At 33.9% G+C, this 18,283-nt stretch overlaps 1 protein-coding gene across 4 annotated transcripts in view; it reads right to left on the bottom strand.

Moving 5' to 3' along the window:
* Window positions 1-543: 543 nt before the first annotated feature.
* Window positions 544-18,283, bottom strand: part of LOC130636120 (mediator of RNA polymerase II transcription subunit 4-like) — a 77,662-nt gene continuing 59,922 nt past the window's right edge. For 3 of the 4 annotated variants that reach the window (XM_057445743.1, XM_057445740.1, XM_057445741.1), the window contains 2 exons: window positions 7,280-7,430; window positions 544-830 (listed from right to left, as the gene is read on the bottom strand). In XM_057445743.1, the coding sequence (XP_057301726.1) occupies window positions 679-830; window positions 7,280-7,430 (303 nt within the window). In that variant the 3' untranslated portion in view covers window positions 544-678. The remainder of the gene's footprint in view (window positions 831-7,279; window positions 7,431-18,283) is intronic. The other variant, XM_057445744.1, reaches the window with a different exon arrangement.

The raw sequence follows: 18,283 nt of genomic DNA on the forward strand, positions 1-18,283 counted from the left end.
TTATAACGTGTGTTTTTGAAAATTCCACTAATATAATGTCCGAGGTTGCAGTCTGTTATCAATAGTAGTTTTTATTACAAAATTTGAAAAGCAAAAAAGCAAATATTATGTGGCGAAGATTATTGCGAAGCAATTGAGCTTTGCGAGCGAAGCGAAATTGTGGAGCACGTTTGCTACACGCGAGGTATACCAAGAGAATTATTGAGATTCTCAAAATTTCGATAGAAAAAAAATCATATAAAATCAGCGTAAAGAAATAGGACTGATATTTTTGCACATAAAGCTAGGGTATTTTTTTTTTCTAATAAAACAAGTAAGTTTGGACCGAGGGGTTAAAGTATAAGTCTAGTAAAAAAATGCAATAACGCGAACGGATGATGTGGTGACAGATGACAAGCGTCAAATTGCTTCAATAATCACCCAGATGCGAAAAGAATTCTTTCTCTTTCCGCCTTATGGACCACTACCCAAAGAAGGAAGCTAATGCTTTTGAATGCATATTTTTATATCACACAACACTAGTACGATTGAATAAAGTTAGACTAGGTTAAAAATTTGATTGTATTTTATTGGTTATGTTCATACTAAAAATTATTCATGTTTATTTAGTTATTGAATTATTTCCAAACATCCCCTTTCTTCGAAGTTTGCATGAACATCTATAGAATTGCTTGCTCGTTAACATTGTGTAACTATCGGAAAGTCTAACTGCTCTCTCCACTTGAAGAGGAATCTGATGAAGTCGACATAAACTCTACCTCCTCCACTCCAGCATCCCCATTCGCAGGTAAAGACATCATTGCAGAAACAGGCATCGTAGCTAAGTGCGCCTAAAAATGAGGGGAAAAGTAGAGTAGGCTAATAAATACTAGGCGTAAATTTAAGCACCACAATGTGATATCCGGGTTCATTCATTTTCTTTATGAATTTTGCTTTAAAGGAGATACGAACTACGGCTGCTGAATAAAAGTTTATGATGCAGTGTTGTTTTTGAAGACCAGATTAGATCGACAGGCGTGGTAAACCAAAAGATAAACTAAAACCCCGGACATAAATTAGCGGAAAAATGCAAAAATATGATTCTCCCCCTCTCAACCTTTTCCAATGTTGCAGGTTCCATATGCTAGATTTTGAGCCTAAAAATTGGTTATGTGTCGCGTCAACATTAAATTGGGGGGAAGAGGGTTATAACGTGTGTTTTTGAAAATTCCACTAATATAATGTCCGAGGTTGCAGTCTGTTATCAATAGTAGTTTTTATTACAAAATTTGAAAAGCAAAAAAGCAAATATTATGTGGCGAAGATTATTGCGAAGCAATTGAGCTTTGCGAGCGAAGCGAAATTGTGGAGCACGTTTGCTACACGCGAGGTATACCAAGAGAATTATTGAGATTCTCAAAATTTCGATAGAAAAAAAATCATATAAAATCAGCGTAAAGAAATAGGACTGATATTTTTGCACATAAAGCTAGGGTATTTTTTTTTTCTAATAAAACAAGTAAGTTTGGACCGAGGGGTTAAAGTATAAGTCTAGTAAAAAAATGCAATAAGTACGGCTCGTACTCCCCCCCCCCCCCCCCCCCCCCCCCCCCGTCTTTTGGTCCGGATTATACGTCCGCCGAACTTGAACACACAAAGAGGAATATGCCGTCAACAATAAACGGTAGTTGGCATTTTAGACACGTATATTTTACGGACCTAAAATATGCTTTATTTCTTTGTATTATAGCTAATTATTTTATAAATAATTAATCAATTATTTTGAAATTTTGCTTCTAATACTATTATAGTTGTATTTTAATGAAACATAATAGTATTAAAACGGTTTTCTTCTTTTGAAAAAACTTATTGCTAGTCCTGTTTCTAATGGACTTTACTTATGTATTTTAAGCTTTTTTGTTGCTGTGCTTTTTCTGGAGAATTGAGTTGGATTGGAAAGCTCCTGTGTACGGTACCCTTTTCTAAAGAAATATTGAAGAAATTTGTACAATTATAACGCGCCGAGCTGTGTGTTATTTTATTGTTTCTAAGAAGATGTAATAATACAATATTATCAATTTTAATTGGTTTTATCCAAATCAAGGTAAGGCTTAATCACACGAAAGGTAGCTAGAGCTCAGTTTTGTATAAAAGAATTAAAAGTAATTTGTAGAATACATATGGAGAAGCTGTATTACTACCTAACTGATAGCCAGATATAGGAAAACCTGTAGCTAGGGCGCAGACAAAACAAATAGCTCTGGGTGCTAGAGTGAGCTGACCAACCGTTTTTTATCACAGTTTTTTATTTATTATATAAGTAACCTGTTACAGTAATTAAAAAATATCCACCTTTGCTATCAAACCAACAGCAATGTAATTGTCAATAGGAATTAGTACACCCTCCCTGAGAACAAGGTTTAAAGCGACATTAAAACAATAAAACTGTCATTAAACAGAACTCCAAGGATGCCCAAGCCGCACACGTCCTCTAAACGGAGTGGGCATCTTTGAAACTGCTTGTAATTTTAGAACAAGGGTGCTGATAAGCTGCATACGTGCAGGCGTTTTTGTGCAAGTTTAGCGTTTAGAAAAAAAATGAAGTATTCACCCGAAAAAACCCGCATCGACCATAAAATAAACTATGTGGTAGCTAAGTTCTTAAAAGAACTGTTTTTGATGGTTTTTGATAAAATTCACTTGATAAATAACTTTTAAACTTTATTAACTCCTTTCTCTTAAAGCATCTTTTTCCAACTATTTTCCACAAGGTATGTTACAGGGAATTGAATTTTGGAAATGCTCCAGGCAAGTTCGGGAAAGTGTGGGCGGTTTTGGAAGACAACCACTAATTTAATTGGAAAAGTTGCCCGAACTCGCCCTTATATATGTGGCCGTTTGCAGCTTATTTTAGAATATTCTCAGGAATAATAGACCAAGAGCAATTACATCACAGTTTCTTGTTCACCGCCCACGTGTGTTTGAGAACAACCCACATAAAAAGTTCATTATTTTTTAAATTATTTGTGTAAAAATTACTATTTCATTCACGATAAACCATTTGTCAGTCATTTTATTCATCCAACAAAGAATCCTATTCAAGGTGCTTTTTTATTAGTGCTGAATTTAATAATTGACATGATTCAGCATAGTTTTTAAAAGGGTCTGATTGAAAAATATGATTGCAAAGTTCAGCACTTGTAATGTTTGTGTATTTGTGTACTCAGCTTCTAAAACACACACAAGAGACATTATATTTTCCTCTGGGTGATTACATTAATGTTGGTTGAAAAAAACCTGAATGATGAGAAGCATATGTTTTTGAATGGGTCTAGGACAATTTAATTTCCCTTGGCCTTGCATCAATAAGCACTTCTAAAATGATTTTGTCGGATTTGGAAACTGTTGGTATGGTTGGAACTTTGCATATAAAATTAGTAAAGTTGCCAAATTGTTTAGTTTTTTTCTTTTATACTTTTCCGAATTAGCCTTAATTATTTATGAGATGAAAAACAGTGCTTTCAATTCCATTGACTTGGCCATCCCTTAAAGGCACTGGAAGCTTCACTATATGAAAATGTTTTCTTTTTCTTTTAGATTGTGTACAATGGGAGTGAGTGATGTAATCTTCCAATGCGTGTGGTGAAAAGAAGGCGAAACCGTTACTGTTTTTCTGCCCAAATTTTAAGCTATTTAATAAATCTTGATAAAGTTAAAAACTGTTTTGATTTGTTTGTTTTTGTTTTAATTGTTTCCCGTGAGTTTTCGAAATTCGTTCCAGCAGATTCTGTGGCTTCTAGTGCCGGTATTTTTACGTGAAAAAAATACTGTTTTGTTTTAAGGTCATTTACGAAATCGTTAATGTTAGGACCAACTTCTGCGGGTTGTACAACTCGATGTATTACATATCTTTCGGAATACTGCTAAAAGTGTAATTTTGTATTGCGCTCTTTACTTTTATCATTCTGTGGGAAAAGGCGGTACAAAATTTTAACACGCGTTATTCGTTTCTGTTAGTTTCGCGTAATCTAATTTTCTCGGACATTTTGAAAAGAATATCCCACGCACATCAAATACTCGCGCAGTCTATTCGCAAAAAAAAAAATGTTTTTGCGCAACGAATTGTTCTGCAGAGCGTTCATTTTCCTACCTCGTCCCCAGGGTTCTTCTATATGATATTCAATTTTGATGTATTTCGGAAGATGTTAGCGCCAAAGAAACAAGAAGCGCTAGGGACAAAGTATTGGATAGTTTAATTTTGCTTGCAACTTGCGAAATGCTTCGCAACCTTTTTTTTAATTTCTAGTTTTATTATTTTCTTGAACTTACTCCGTTTAAGTAAAGATAAAGAAAGTAAAATCTCGTAAATAAAGATGAAGTCACCATGTTGCGCGTTCGATTTGTCGTTAAAGACAATTAATTCTGATATATATAACAAGCAAATCTCGGTATACGGGAAATAGCAAAGCATGGTTTTCCTTTGTTACGTGGTGTCATTCGTAAAGAGTGAACCAATGACATAAATTTTTAGGACTTACGTACAGGGCACTTTGGTTACACTCATAAGCGCAAGAAATTAACACATAAATTTGGTACTTATTACAAAAATACCAATGGGTTTGTTTACAAAAGAGAACAACCTCGATGTTGTTTGATATTGTTCTTACAGGTAGCTTAGCTACTATAGTTACATTTAGGATTAAACTAGCATTTATTACTTAATACTCAGTAAAATAGGTCAAGTTTGAATATTAAACGTTTTCGCTATAGCTAGCTAGACTAAGCATGAAAGGACAAGGCTGAGCTTTTTAGCTGGGTTAAAAGTCAAAACTTAAAGAGGAAAATTACATCACATTTTTTAAGATTATACTACACATATTTTAGAACACCTGCATGAAAATGCATTGTTCATCAAGTTACCCCATATGGCTAATATGGAAGATTTCTTCATAAAAAGCATCAGAAACTTTTTTCATGTGGATTACTTTTACATTAACAAAAATTTGAAGATAAACTTTTGCGATTTTGTCATTCATTAGTTTTCAAATTTCTCGCTGGAAATTTTTAAGGTTTAAAACCCATGTCTCACAGTAACTTTTTCGTTCTTATCCTAATGTTAATACATAAGCTATGCAAGAACTTTTGCAGGAAAATAAAAACCCATCAAGAGAAAAAGTTTGTTATTAAAATATTATAAATAATTTCAAACCGATTAGTCCCTGCAGTCATTTTGGTGTCAGCGGTATGAAAAACTATGCTAAAACTATACTAAGTAAAAGCCCTATTACTTCAGTAAAAAATTGAAATAATGACTTGAAACTTAGTATTATATGTTTTTAGACCAGTTTAATGAAATGAACCCAAATTTTTTTAACTACTATCATAGTTTCTGAGTTTTTAATTTTGGCCATTTTTGGAGACACCGATAAACTTTTCTTGACAGCATATCAATTTTGACAAGCCATGTGTACAGAAAACATTCTAAGTGATTCTCAGGATTAAAAATAATTCAAACAGATAAAATGTGTCCAGGTTTAGGACCAAATACCTTATCCAGCTCAGAGAAAGTGGGAATGTGCTTCTAGAGCACAGTGCTAAATACATAATCTAAATTTTATGCCGTATAAATACAAAGTGGTTAGAAAGTTATTTTTTGTCCACCTGGATCTGCAACACGTTTACTTTGCACTAATCGCCCAGTCTGCTGACACTCACAATTAATTTTTGAATATCCAGAGGAACTTTTTATGCAAAATGAAAAATGCGACACAACTGTATTTGCTTTGCAGAAGTAACAATAGGCTTATCTTTATCATAAGTCCCGTGAATGTTGGTTTATGAAAAAGATATTCTTAATGCTATAAGCGCTCCACTGGATTTGTAACACATTACACTAAGTGTCCTCCATGTGAAACAGTTTACACTTTACTAAGTCTTAACCTGAAGACCACATCAAGCGAATATTACTTCTGGCTATACTTTCCCAATTTTTGTTATTTCATAAAAGAAAACTGAAAATCTACATAATTTATTTATGAAATATAGGTTTCAGTTTGTCGTGGAAACATGTTTACCAACATGCAATGTGTTGCATACCTAACTAGCTATATACTTAAGTCTTGAATGTTCACTGCTATGGGAGGTCCAAATAACTACCTAGCTATTTTTATTTAAAATGACAGAATGCCTTGAAAAATCTTTTGTGCAGCTAGATATACTAAAGTAATATATTTAGCTCTTGTACTTTATCACTTAATTATTTAATAACAAATGTGACCTGGAGTGCTGGCGTGGTACTGGCTAGGTAGCTTAAAATCACAAAATAAATATTATCCAGATGTGACCTTCCCTCATCATCAGACATCGGAAAGGCGTTCCTGTTCTTTTCTTCTCATTGTGGGGTACCTCAAATTCTTGTAAATCCAATGAAAAAAAATACTTAAGAATTCCTTTTCTTTCCCTTGCACTACTCATGGCATTTCTTTGCATGTCTTTAGTTTCAAGCCACGATCCCTGAGCTTCCAACCCCGTCTCAGTCACAAGTTTCAGCGCTAGCCGAAATGACGGACAACGTTGAGGAACTCTAGGTAATTTTGAAAAAATGTGGTTCTGCCTTATGATTTTCAGATATTTGCTGCTGATATCAGCATATTTTGGCCCTCGGGTGCCACACCTCCGTATATATAGGAGTTAATTATCTTTAAATGTTTCCGGTCTGTGTATTTATCATATTTGGTGCCATCTAATCACAACAAACTTCATCGTTTAAAGCTGGAAGTATGTTGGGGAAAAGGGACTCAAAACATGAAAAAACTATTGTTGTTGGTCATAACAGATAGGTTATAAAATGCTGTTGCTACTATAGTACGTCGTAAATATCTAAAACCCGCTTATTTTCACCCCAAGCAGCCATGAAAATTCTGTAAAAATGTTGTTAGAAACATATATAGATACTTAGTTGTGAAATATAGCTATTTATTTGTTATTTTAGTAGTTATCTCAGTAGATTTTAGAATTTAGAAATCTATAATTTTTTTCTCCAGCTTAAAATTTATTTTGTGGCTGCCACAAAATAGTTTTTTGTTCGTCTCTCCTTCGTTTGATGTATTTAATTACTTTGATGAGTCTAGGATAGACTAGGAAAATATTAACAACAAACTCAACTCTGTTGCCTGGGACATGATGTTGAAAGATATGAACCTCGAACAACAACTACAAAATATTATAGATAAAATTTTACTTCTGTCTGAAGAACTAGTTCCTAAAAGGAAAGTGTTTACACAAGATAAACACTACATACCAAGAGATCGTCGTGTACTAATGAGGCAGCGTCGTAAGCTTATAAAGCGACTGTCCAAAACTTTTAAATACAAACAAGTGAAAGAAATAAAAGAACGATTAGTCGACATTGAACTTTCTCTGCAGCAGTCATTTAAAGAAAGCGACAATCTCTAGAAAAGAAAGCAATTTCTTCCATTAAAACAAACCCAAAATATTTTTATTTCTATGCGCAAAAACATAGTAAAACAAGGTCCAGAGTAGGTCCATTATTTAACAAAAGGAAACAGAAGTTTACTGATGATTGCAAAGAAATGGCTGACCTCCTGCAACAACAATACGTGAGTGTATTTAGTAAGCAACATAATTCAACAGCCGATGCTAATGACTTAACTTGTACCATTCCTGTAATGACAGATGTTGCACTTACCACTGATGACATAATTGAAGCAATTAACACTCTATCTGCTAATTCAGCTTCCGGCCCAGATGGTGTCCCTGCTATATTTCTTAAAATTGTAAGAATGCTGTGGCAACTCCACTTCTTATGTTTTGGTCAAACTGTCTCAACACAGGTGTAACACCTCTGCTTTTGAGGACTGCAAACATTGCCCCCATTTTCAAAGGAGATGACAAAGGCGAAGTGGACAACTGTCAACAAGTTGCCTTGACTTCACATGTTAAAATATTTGAAAAAGTTATAAAAAAGAACATAGTTGATCATCTTGTACAGTACAATCTTTTTAACAACTCACAACATGGTTTTAGAGAAGGTCGTTCCTGTTTATCACAGCTACTGACCCATTATGATACAATCCTATCCTTTCTTGAAAGCGGTTCAAATGTAGATACAATTTACTTAGATTTTAGCAAGGCATTTGACAAAGTGGACCACTTTAGCTTATTTGCTAAACTGAAGCAACTTGGTACAAATGACAAACTGATAAAATGGATTAAATCATTCCTTAAAGACAGAATACAACATGTTCATGTCAATGGTGTAAAATCTATACCCGCTAACGTTGGATCAGGGGTTCCACAGGGGTCTGTTCTTGGCCCACTGCTTTTTCTAATCATGGTAGGTGATATCAATCAGAACTTAAAATATTCTTTGGCATCCAGCTTTGCAGACGACACACGAATTCTGAAAAATTCTCATGGACACCTTTAAACTCCAAAGTGATCTAAATATAATTTATAAGTGGAAAAATGAAAATAATATGAAACTCAATGGGTGTAAGTTTGAGCACCTAAGTTATGGAAAGGTTGAGTTTTTGAAACCACTCTCTGTATATCTAAGTAACACGTCAGAAAAGATCAACAAAAAAATCACTGTGAAGGACTTAGGAGTTATAATGTCGAATGATTGCAAATTTAATAACTATATCTCAAACCTTATATCAAAGGCAAACAGGATAATTGGATGGATATTACGAACATTAGAGAGCAGAGAAAAAAACGTGATGTTGACTCTTTGGAAATCATTAGTTATTCCCCCACCTTGACTATTGTTCCCAGTTATGGTCTCCACTAATGAAAGGACAAATACAAGACATAGAAATGGTGCAAAGAACCTTTACTAGAAGAATCCTTGGAACTCAAGGTTTTTCGTACTGGGACGAACTAAAAAGATTGAATCTGTATTATCTGGAGAGAAGAAGAGAACGGTATGCCATAATTTACATCTAAAAAGTGATTGAAAGAATAGTACCAAACTTTGGTCAGGAAACTGTGAAAGGAGGCAGGCATCACATGGTACACGAATGATCGTTTGGGTCGAAAATGTGTTGTTCTTGTAGTGAAGAAAGGACCATTTTATAAGATTCGCTGTGTTAGCTTGGCTGTTCAAGGAGTACGATTGTTCAATGGTCTACCAAAAGCAATACACAACCATCTGAAGTTGAATTGCTTTCTTGCTACTGTTCCTGATGAGCCACCGATACCAAATTATGTTCAGTTTCGAAAGGCCAACACGAACAGCATCATTGACATGATGAGCATTGGACTCGCCGAGTTGGATGCGTGAAGATCTCACAAAATCTACTTCAAAGTATTCAAAGTATAAGTATTAAAGGCGAATTAACGAAAAAAACTGCATGTATGTTTTTATGCAATAAAAATATACTTACATATCGCAAAAACAACATGGCATTAAAAATTTGAAATTTTGGCATTTTAATACAGTCGACGCTCGTTATCTTGCCCTTCCACGGGACTGGTGAAAAATGTCGAGATAACAAAAGTTCGAGAAAGTGGATAGTCGAGATGAGCGTCGATCGTGAAAAAGGTCGAGATAAGGAAAGTTTGTCAATATCATGCACACATTAGGAAAAAAAAAAATTAAATTTTAAACCTGGTCAGGGATGGACTATTAATCAGAAAAATTAATTATTCTTCTGCTTCGAAATCTTGATTTTGAGAAAGTTCGAGAAATTCGAACGTTCGAATGTTTTCCTGATCATAATTTTTTGTGTGATGAAATTCAAAAAATTACAGAAAAAGTCGAGATACGTGATAAAATGTACTCAAGGGACCGTAAAAATAGGTCGAGATAAGGAAAGTTTGAGATAACGGGTAGTCGAGATATTGGACTTGTTTTAGCCTACGTGAGGTTGAAATGCTGAAGGGACCCATAAAAATTGGTCGAGATACGGAAAGATCGAGATAACGAGTAGTCGGGATCTGTATGTGCAAATTTAGTCCACAAAAGCCATTAACGATCGCCGCCATTATTGAACAAAAGCCAACTTGGTTCGTATATATTTTGTTGATTTGTGACGTTAGACGGCGCACATAGCTTAGCCAGGACTTGTGAGAATCCACTCACTTCTTAGTCTTCCAAGAAGAGATTTAAAAATAATCTTCCACGATTTAAAAACATGCAAAAGAACGTAAACAAAGAAAAACTTTGAGACTATTTTTGTTCGATTTGCTATTACAAAATCACTTCCAGTACATTTTATTGCGCATAATCATTTGAAGTTTTAGGCCTAGATTAGACGCCTCATTTTTGCCGTGCGAAACTTAATTAAAATGCGTAAAAAAATCTATGTTTAATTAGTTCGACAAAAAGACGACATCTAATTCAAAAAAGTAATGCAGAATTTGCCGATTCAATCGGCAAAAGTGAGGCACGGGATTAGATGGCTAGTTTTTGTCGAGCTAAACTAAAAAAAGTCGGGTTTTTATTTTTCGAGTGAAAACTACGCATGCGCAGTAATATCACTCGACTCAATTTTAAACGTCCCGCGCAAATTTGTTTGAATCACGAGGAGAGCATACTGTATGAACGTAAACAAACTAACTTAAAATGTCTGAAGAATTGGTGAGTTAGAATTTATAACCAGTAAAAACACTTTCTAACCTAATCATTATTATATATATTTTTTTATTTTGCAGAATTTGCCATTATTATCAACAATAATACACGACAATCCAATGTCATCAGATAAAAGTGAAGAGGATGCTAATCATTTTGAAGTATTTATGAAAAAACACACAAAGAAAAGAGGTAGTAAAACTGAACGAAAATCTCATTGGCCAACAGATATGGTTTATGATTTAGTAGGTATCATCATTGAGGATGAAAAGTTAAAAAAAAAGCTACTATTAACCAATATAAAAACGTTAAAAACAGTGATTACTATAAGCTGATAATTGAAGAGCTAAAAGGAAGGTGTTGAATTTCCTTTTGACATTAATCAAACAAGGCAAAAATTCAAACGTTGCATGACAGCTTGTAGCGAAGCTGCCCTAAAAATTAAAACGGCTTTAGGAATCCAAAGATTTCAAGAAGACAAGAATTTTGGCACATGGTTCAACAAACTATTTGCAGTCGTAAAATCCATGGACAGTTGTCAACACGAAAAATCAATGGAGCCAAATTGTGCACAAGCTGGTGTGCCAAGTGGTAGCGAAACAACACCGCCTTCCAGTAATGAAACTGACATCTGTCCTGGTAATAATAAAAAAAGAAAGCTATTCGTACCAATTCACGAAACAACAAAAAAAGCAAAAACGCGAAGGGAGGAAAATATTACTCAAAGTTTATGTGATATTAACAATGCACTTTCAAATGATCCTAAAGAAAAATTATTAGATTTTTTAAAAGAAGAAAGCGACACTTTTAGAACGCGTGGTGACAATGCCTGTCCAGCAGCCAATTGTTCAACAACCAGTACACCAGGCATATACACCATGGAATTTCATGAATTCCCCACCCACTCATCCACAACATGCTAGATATGGTATGAGCAACCAACGTTTAAATATGGATAAAGAAGGACTAGTGTATGAAAATTTATAAAGGTTTTCAGTTGTTGTAAAATATTATTTTAGACATTGAAAAAGTTTACAATGTATCCTCATATACTGTCTTTTAATTAAAAAAACTATTTGCTATTTTATCCCTTATCAATTTTGAATTCAAGGGACTATCTCTCAAATTTCTTTGGTTCGTGCTTGTCATTTGCAGCAAATCTCGTAGTTCCGATTGCGAGAAAAAGTTGAATACACGTAATACTTATTTTTTTCTTGATACAAAAATAACAAGAAAATTTCCTAGAGTTGAATACACGTAATACTTTTTTTTCTAAGTGATAACTCATATCTAAAAATGTAAAACTATTTTAAACAGTGAAATATTATTTTATTCTATAAAGATTTATTTCAAAATATGATTACACACATTTGAAATTTTTATTTCGAAACTGTATGAAATATTTATTTTAAAAATATTTGGAAATATTTTAAAACATTTCGAAAGCTTTTTAAAGAACTTGGAATTGCTATGCAATTAAATTCCAGACAGGTGTGAAATTTTCAGAGGTATTTCAGAATTAGAAAATTCTGCAAATCGATTTGTAGAATTTCCATTTCGAAAAAATTTCAAAGGCGCCGACAACAAAATAACGTGGCTGAACTACCATGTTACAATTTATTAGGTCTTAAACGAAGTCGTACCATGTGGTTCAAAAGCTCCTTTTTTTGCCAGCCTAATTTGCCGTGTGCGGGGGAATATGTATCGAGTTTACATTCCACAGCTAAATCATTATATACCTCGAAACGCTCCAGGCTCAAATTAAGGTAGAACAGTAGACCATTGCCTGTTGTCATTTTGAACCTTCAGGAAGCCGTTTAGCACTATTTTCCTAGCTAGTTATAATCAGGGACGGTTTCAGTGTACGTCAGCGCCGTCACGCGACTAACATAATTTTTACTAAGAACCGTAAAATATAATAGGGTCCTCTGATCCCGCAGGCCCTGCGACCGTTGAGCTTTATTTTACGGACCTTCCTCTTCTGTGGCTGCGTAGATAAATACGGTAAAAAGCGACTGACATCCGAAGGATTTTCCTGCAAATTGATTGGCTTGCCGGCGGAATTAACGTATTCTGATTGGTTTACAAAAACCTGACTGCTTTGACCCATATTTATGGTATTCGAGGTGCCTGTATTTTTTTATAATTATTAAAACTTTCAACCGATACCGTGTAATTAAAATTTCGGACCAAATGAAAGCAATGAAAGGCTTTTCGGACCAAATGAAAGCAATAATTAACAAGGCATGGTGACTCCCGACATGTGTGCTGCAATGAGATGCAATAATTTTTTTAATGTGCAATAAATATACGTAAAGTTATTATGTTCGATCCGAAGTGTGCAGCTATGTATAGAATACTCCGTATGGCATAGTCCGTATAGCATACTCCGTATGGCATACGGATAAGGATATAGCAAATTCTGCATACTCCACATAGCGAATTCTGCATAAATACTCTCGGTATCTCACAATCTGTATGCCATAATCCTTTTTTTGTAATCAAACTAATGTTCCCACACTCCGTATAACTACAATATACCTCGTATGTTTACGACGGATAAAAAGTAAGGAACGTGCTTGTCTTTTTAACTTGTTTTTTTGGTGATTATTTTTTATTTTTTTCGAAAACAGTTACAGTCATATATTGCAATATTTCACTTTAAGAACATTCGTTGGCAGACCCCGTATAGCTAAACCAAACTCCGTATAGCAGCTATACGGAGTATTACTCCGTACAGAAACCACACTCCGTTAGTCACAATTACATTAAATTAAGTCTTGTCAAAAAAAAATTCCCATAATTCCTAACCGATTAGTCTAAGTGTCAAGTTTATGTGGGTAGTATAAAGAAGCATACTTTTCGCTAATGGTAAGAGTCCAATAACTTGTGCAAAAATTAAAACAATGGCTTAAAATTTGATATGGTATAGTTTTAGACCAGATTGATGAAAGAGAGCCCAATATACATTGTTCTTAAGTTTTTTAATTTAGGCATTCTCGGGGACGCCGATAAGGCATTTTTTACAGCATATCTGTTTTAACACAGTTACAAGTTTAAAAACCGTTAAAAGCAATTTTTGTGGTTGAAATAAGTTACATAGGAATTGATAAAACTAGTTTAAGCCCAAATTTTTTAACCAGTTCGAAGAAATTGTAAAGTACCGGAATGTTCAACTTAAATTATGTTGGTACAAAGGCTTAATCATGATTACGACTACAGTTTAATTGATAAAATTTTTGTTTGTCCTTTATTTATGATGTTATCAATTGAATATTATTTGAGCAAACACATTTTGCAGAATAGGCAGTGACCAACCAAAAGGTACATATATGTTTTATTCTGTAGCGCTACATCTGACATGTTGTATAATATAGAAGTTAGTTTCGACAATTTACTTATTTCCTGGGATAATTATTTTTAGCTCTTAAAATCACTGGAAATTTGTTTGCACAGCTACATGTCCTAGCTACATGTTGGTGACAATACACTGGCTGATGTGCTGCAACATTTCATAATTATATGGTATATATATAGGTAGGTATATATATAGTAAGAATTCTGTTTTACTTTCTTGCTAAGAAAAAACATCAAAGTAAGTCATTTATTTATTACATATGATGACGCCTCTTCGTACAATTAAACTGGTGTATCACAATAGAATTTGTGGGGAATGAAGCTGTTTTTACTTGTACTATCAGTTTTAGTTTGTTTTGGTAGACTAGTTGCGGTAGCATGGTTATTACTCTGAACACAGAAACTTTTGCGACCTTTCGCCAAATACTTTAACATCAAAAACCAAATTTCCTATTCTCTTAACTGTGGTGCAAAGTGCTAAGTTGAACCTGTATTTGCATCGTTAAATGCTAAAAATACTTATGCTCAGGTTCTTATTCCGTTTTGTCTGCAAGGTGTTGATGAAGGATGTGATGATAATTTTAAAGCCAACCATTTTTGTAATCCCGGTTAAAACAATTCAAAAAAGTAAAAGTAAAACACCTTTTTTTGAATCAGCTTACAGCGCATAAATGTCTTTTTCTTGCAGAATAATTTTCGGCTTGCAGATATGAGTACGTGCCGAGTGGCGTAGTGAAGTATTTTGTAGAAGCTTGAAGCATTGCTGTTAAAGCGGCGATAACATTTTTCACTCTTTAAGGCCGCAATTAATACTTGATTAATACTTGCCATGATTTGATAATTCTGACCCATAGTAGATTATTTGGTCAGACTAAGGAAAAGCAACCTTATGATTTCGTATGAGCGTATGAGAAAAGATTTTGGAACAGTATAAAAAACTATTGTTGGACAACGTTTGCAAAACTAGCAGAAGTATACAGTTTTCCATTTTTTTCCATTTGTTTTTATTAAAAAATGTACAGTTGCGTCGCAATATTTCTAGGGAGTTTTGTTTTCCTCACATACTCCACTACGTCACATACCAAAAGTTAGTTAAATTAAATGTAGCTAGTGATTGATTGATCAAAAAAACAGACAAACTCTGATTATTTACAGAGTAAAAGTACACATTTTACAAAAGGAATGATAGACAGACCAACTAACTGAATCATATTTTAGGTTGCTTGAACCCCGAACAGAGAACATATGCAACGTCTGCTGCTAAATTTTAACGATGTCTAGTAGTTAAGCATCTAATGTACATCCTATTCAAGCAGCAATTTACACAAAGGTGACTTCAATACTCATGTTGCCATACAAAATGTTATTTTCATAAAAACAAACAAAACAATTCCCGGCACAACACTTTCTCTAATGAGCTGATTCTGAAACTGAGCAGTGCTGTGTTTTGTTTATATAGATGGGCTGTCGATATATTGCTAGTAATCAATAGTTTACTCTTGGTCTTTACCATCGAAAGAGAAGTTTAGATGCTTTCGTGAGAATTGCTTTTTTCCATTTAATTGAAAAAATTGTTTAAATAGATTGTATCTGCAACTGCAATATGCATGTTGTTGTTTTGATTTTTTTTGGTTTTTATTTATAATTGTTTCTTTATAACATAAGCTTGAAATTTTTAAATTGTTTTCAGATTATTAGAATTCCAATACAAAACTATAGTGCTTGTCTGTAAAATCCTGTCTTAAGGTCCTTTTAGACGATAAATTATTCGTGTAAAGTTTCTACAAATGGTAACAGAAATCTCTATAATAATACAAAGACTGTGTGGCTCTCTGTAACAGGCAAAGTGGATTGTTTATTTTCCTTTGATGTAGCCGAAAAAGTCATGTCTTAAATGTTAAATGTCGGAACAACATGGGTGTCCGAATCCGTTTCGGAATAGACGGGATGATGATCTTATCAAAAACCCTTAAACCCTAATATCTCTTCAACCGTTAATCAAAAGTACATGATCCTATACATTTTCTTGATCAGAGTTTTAAGATCTATACGATGAAGGTATTAGGTATACAAAATTCTAAAAACAATTTTTGTGTGTTTTGACGGGTCTTTGGTGACGTGAGCAATTTTTTTAAACCCTTATATCTCATTAACCGTTCATCAAAAGCACATGCTCATATACATTTTCTTGATCAGCGCTTTAAGCTCAACCCAATAGAAGATATGTGAAAACAAGGTTCCAAAAATATTTTTTTTGTGGATGGGTTGCTGACGTCATAAAAATCCAAATGACGCTTCCTTTTTTACTTTTATCCTACCCCAGTGAATTTTTTCACAGGCTTTACTTATGTCTCAAATGTTACATTTCTGACGTTACAGTGCGATTTTTCCACGGGCCACCAACTAGTATGTTAAATTTTCCGACGTCAATAACACTACTTCAACGTCAATATCTCACTTTAAATTAATGAAACCATTACAATGCACTAAAACTTTGAGGCCAAATAACTTGGAAACGAGGTAGTGACGTCAGTCATTTTTTAATGCGTTGGTAACTAGGGACTTCCTGGGACCAAATTGTGTAAGTTTCCCAAATCTGAGTCCCCAAATCCGTTTCGGAATAAACGGGTTGATGACGTCATCAAAGAACGTTTAAACCCTAATATCTCTGCAACCGTTTGTCAAAGATACATGATCCCATATTGATCAGCGTTTAAAGATGTATACGATGAAGGCAACAGGTATAGCAATTTTTAGAAAGGAAATTTTGTGTTTCAGCGTGTCTTTGCTAAAGTCAACAAAATTTTTTAACCCTTAAATCTCTTTAGGCGTCCGTCGAAAACATATGCTCCTATACATTATTTTGATTAGCGTTTCAACCTCAACACATTACCGGCAACGAATAAACTAAATTTTGCCTATTTTATTTGTATATGCACCTATTTTTCCATTGTCCTTCTGCCTAAGTGGATTTTCAACAGGCCTTATCGACTAGATTGTAATAATTTAATTTACGTTCAAATACAGTTATTCAATAAGTTATTCCTCATGCGTTGAATTTGTTACATCAAAGCTTCAATCATTCTCACTCATTCTATTATCCAGGAGAACCAGCATAATTTTGCTTTCCACCAGGAAATCGGGATTTTTAAGGTTAATTCTATCGTTCTTTGCCCACGTGGTCAATATCAGGAAATCCTTTGTTTTGAGCGCAAATGGTCTCAATCACCCGAACAAATATAATTAATTCTTGAATTTTTTAAAAGGGTAAGACGTGACCAGCCCAGTTTTGTGCTAATTGGTTGATTGTAATTCGGAGTTTGCTATAAGGTGGATTTGAAATTTAGGGATTTGCTCTGACATTTGTTTGCGTCTAAGCTTTCTTTTAGAGAAACTGGATTTGATATCCTCGGAGAAAGCTAAGTTAACTATCATTCAATTCAAAAGTGAAACTTTACAGCATGATAATTCTGCACAAGTTGCTACATTTGGAGTCACATATACTATCGGATGTCGGTATTCTTTGATCTTTGCTTAACTATTGCTGAATAAAATCAATACATTTTGATTTTATTTACCTTAAGGGAAGAAATTATTTGCGGAAGAAATTTTTGCGAATAGCGACCTGAAAAGAGATATTGCGGAAGAAATTTTTGCGGAAGCAAGAAATTTGGTAAATCGAAAGTCGGGAAAAACCGAATTTGGTACCTAAGTGTATAAAAAACATCCGATTTGTGGAATATCATCTCTCTATTTTTCATCAAAATATCAAAAAAGAATACTAAGCTGTAACAAATGTAGATCAAATATCGTCACTAAAAATATCGAAAATATTTCGACATAGATCGTCAAGCTAAAGAGGCCTTTAAACGCAAAGAAAAGTCAACAGATTGATTTTTAACGCATGAAGTATTTTGAAAAATTTGCGCAATTAATTTTTGCGGATGAAAAATTTCAAAAGTTTTGCGGAATTTATTTTTGCGGATGATCAAAATTTCTTAACTTCTGCGGAATTAATTTTTGCGAATTTGGGTAAAAGTCCGCAAAAATTAATTCCGCAAAAGAAAGTTCCGCACTTATTTCTTCCGCAAATAATTTCTTCTGTTATGGTAGCTAAACTATTTTGTTTGCTTCTGTTAAAAAATTTTTAATATTTTCGGTACAATACGCTATTAATTATTCCGTTAAAGGCCGATATACACAGAAGAATAATTAGAAGAATAACTTGAGTATATTAATATTCTTCCATTATTTCCCCGTGTATCTTGTAGAAAAATAAAATTTTCGAATATTTTTTCGTTATTCTTTGATTATACTCAGCGAAGAACTAATATTCAAACAATGAGTTGT

This window comes from Hydractinia symbiolongicarpus, chromosome 3, assembly GCF_029227915.1.
Source record: "Hydractinia symbiolongicarpus strain clone_291-10 chromosome 3, HSymV2.1, whole genome shotgun sequence".
NCBI lineage: Eukaryota > Metazoa > Cnidaria > Hydrozoa > Anthoathecata > Hydractiniidae > Hydractinia > Hydractinia symbiolongicarpus.